This window comes from Terrapene carolina, unplaced genomic scaffold (genome assembly GCF_002925995.2).
Source record: "Terrapene carolina triunguis isolate 2854851 unplaced genomic scaffold, T_m_triunguis-2.0 Scaffold22661, whole genome shotgun sequence".
Lineage (NCBI taxonomy): Eukaryota > Metazoa > Chordata > Testudines > Emydidae > Terrapene > Terrapene triunguis.
In genome coordinates this window covers 24,129-25,719 of record NW_020687012.1, presented here as the reverse complement: position 1 = coordinate 25,719, position 1,591 = coordinate 24,129, and the positions used below count along the sequence as shown (strand labels likewise).

The following is a 1,591-nucleotide window of genomic DNA, read 5'->3' as shown; positions in this document are numbered from 1 at the left end:
CCCATGATGCATCAGTTTCATTTCTTGGAGAGAGGATGTGGTGTGTCATGGGAGTTTCATTGCTGCAGATGAGAAAAACATCCCAACAGAAGCAGCAGGAAGCCCAAGTCGGAGAGTGAGTTATAATCTACCCATAACCCCAAAATGTGCTCTCTTCCTTCCAGGATTAGACAATAAACCAGAGCAGGTGAGGCTCCAGAACCCACCAGCTGTTGCTCTGAAACAACTCAGATTCACACTGTTTTAATTTTCCTTACAAAAATTGCTTGGAATTTCTGGATTCTTGTGAGGCCAAACATTTCCTGAGGGCTTTTCTCAGGGCCTCCTTGACCTCTCTGTTTCTTAGACTGTAGATGAGGGGATTGGCCAGGGGAGTCAGGACTGTGTAGAAAACAGAGAACAGTTTGTGTAGGTCTCTGAGCATGGTGGCATCTGGCAGCATGTAGACAATGATCAGGGTTCCATAGAAACTTGTCACCACAATGAGGTGAGAGGAGCAAGTGGAAAAGGCCTTCTGCCTCTCTATGCTGGAATGGATCCTCAGGAGGGTTATCATGATACAAACATAGGACATCAGAGTTAATATAAAAGAAGGCAGTGTATATATGGAAGCCAGAATGAAAGCCACAAGTTGCATTAAATGAGAGTCACTGCAGGAGAGTCTTATGATAGGAGTGAAATCACAAAAGAAGTGGTCAATTTCATTGGGACCACAAAAAGTTAACTGTGACATGAAAAATATTGTTACAGAGTTAGTCACAAATCCACTTATCCATGATCCAGCTGCTAGCTGGAGGCAGAACCTGCCATTCATAAGGGCAGCATAATGCAGTGGCTTACATATAGCTAAATACCGATCATAAGACATCACAGAGAGGAGATAACACTCGGTACCGGCCAGGCAAGCAAATAAATAAAATTGCATGAAACACCTGCTAAATGAAATGGTTCTGTCCCCAGTCAGGAGACTGGTCAGAATCCTGGGCAGGATGGTGTAGCTGTAGCAGGTCTCCAAGCAGGACAAGTTCCCCAGGAAGAAGTACATGGGGGTGTGAAGGTGCTGATCAGCAACAACAAGAGCAATGATGAAGATGTTCCCAACCATGGTCACAGTATAGATCATGAGAAACAGCAGGAAGAGAAGGGTCTGCAGCTCAGAGCGGTTACCGAATCCCAGGAGGATAAATTCTGTGACGGACGTTTGATTTCCCCACTCTCCATCTGCCATAGGATATATCTAGTTAAACAAACAGGACAATATAATGCGAGTGCCATAGCATTAAACTTTAATATAATGTTATGATCTGAGGCTGCAATTCCAATGCATCCTAATAGACATAGGCACCCATAAGTCGATTTGCAAAGGCAGATTTGTGCCCAAGTCCCAGTACCAGGTACTAAGTGATCCAAGGAATGGAGAATCTACCTTACAAAAGGAGTACTAAGGGGCTTGCCTTGGTTAGGGTAACAAAATGAAGGCTGAGAGGAAATATGATTGATCTCTATAAAAAACATCAGATGGATAAATACCAGGGAGGGTGAACAGTTATTTAAATTAAGGGACAATGTTGGCACCAGAGGAAGTCGATAT

At 43.7% G+C, this 1,591-nt stretch overlaps 1 protein-coding gene across 1 annotated transcript; it reads right to left on the bottom strand.

The window, feature by feature from the left end:
• Positions 1-253: 253 nt before the first annotated feature.
• Positions 254-1,228, bottom strand: LOC112123746 (olfactory receptor 6B1-like). The gene has a single exon (XM_024222333.1). It carries the CDS (start codon positions 1,226-1,228, stop codon positions 254-256), a length of 975 nt encoding a protein of 324 aa, XP_024078101.1.
• Between the last annotated feature and the right edge of the window lie 363 nt (positions 1,229-1,591).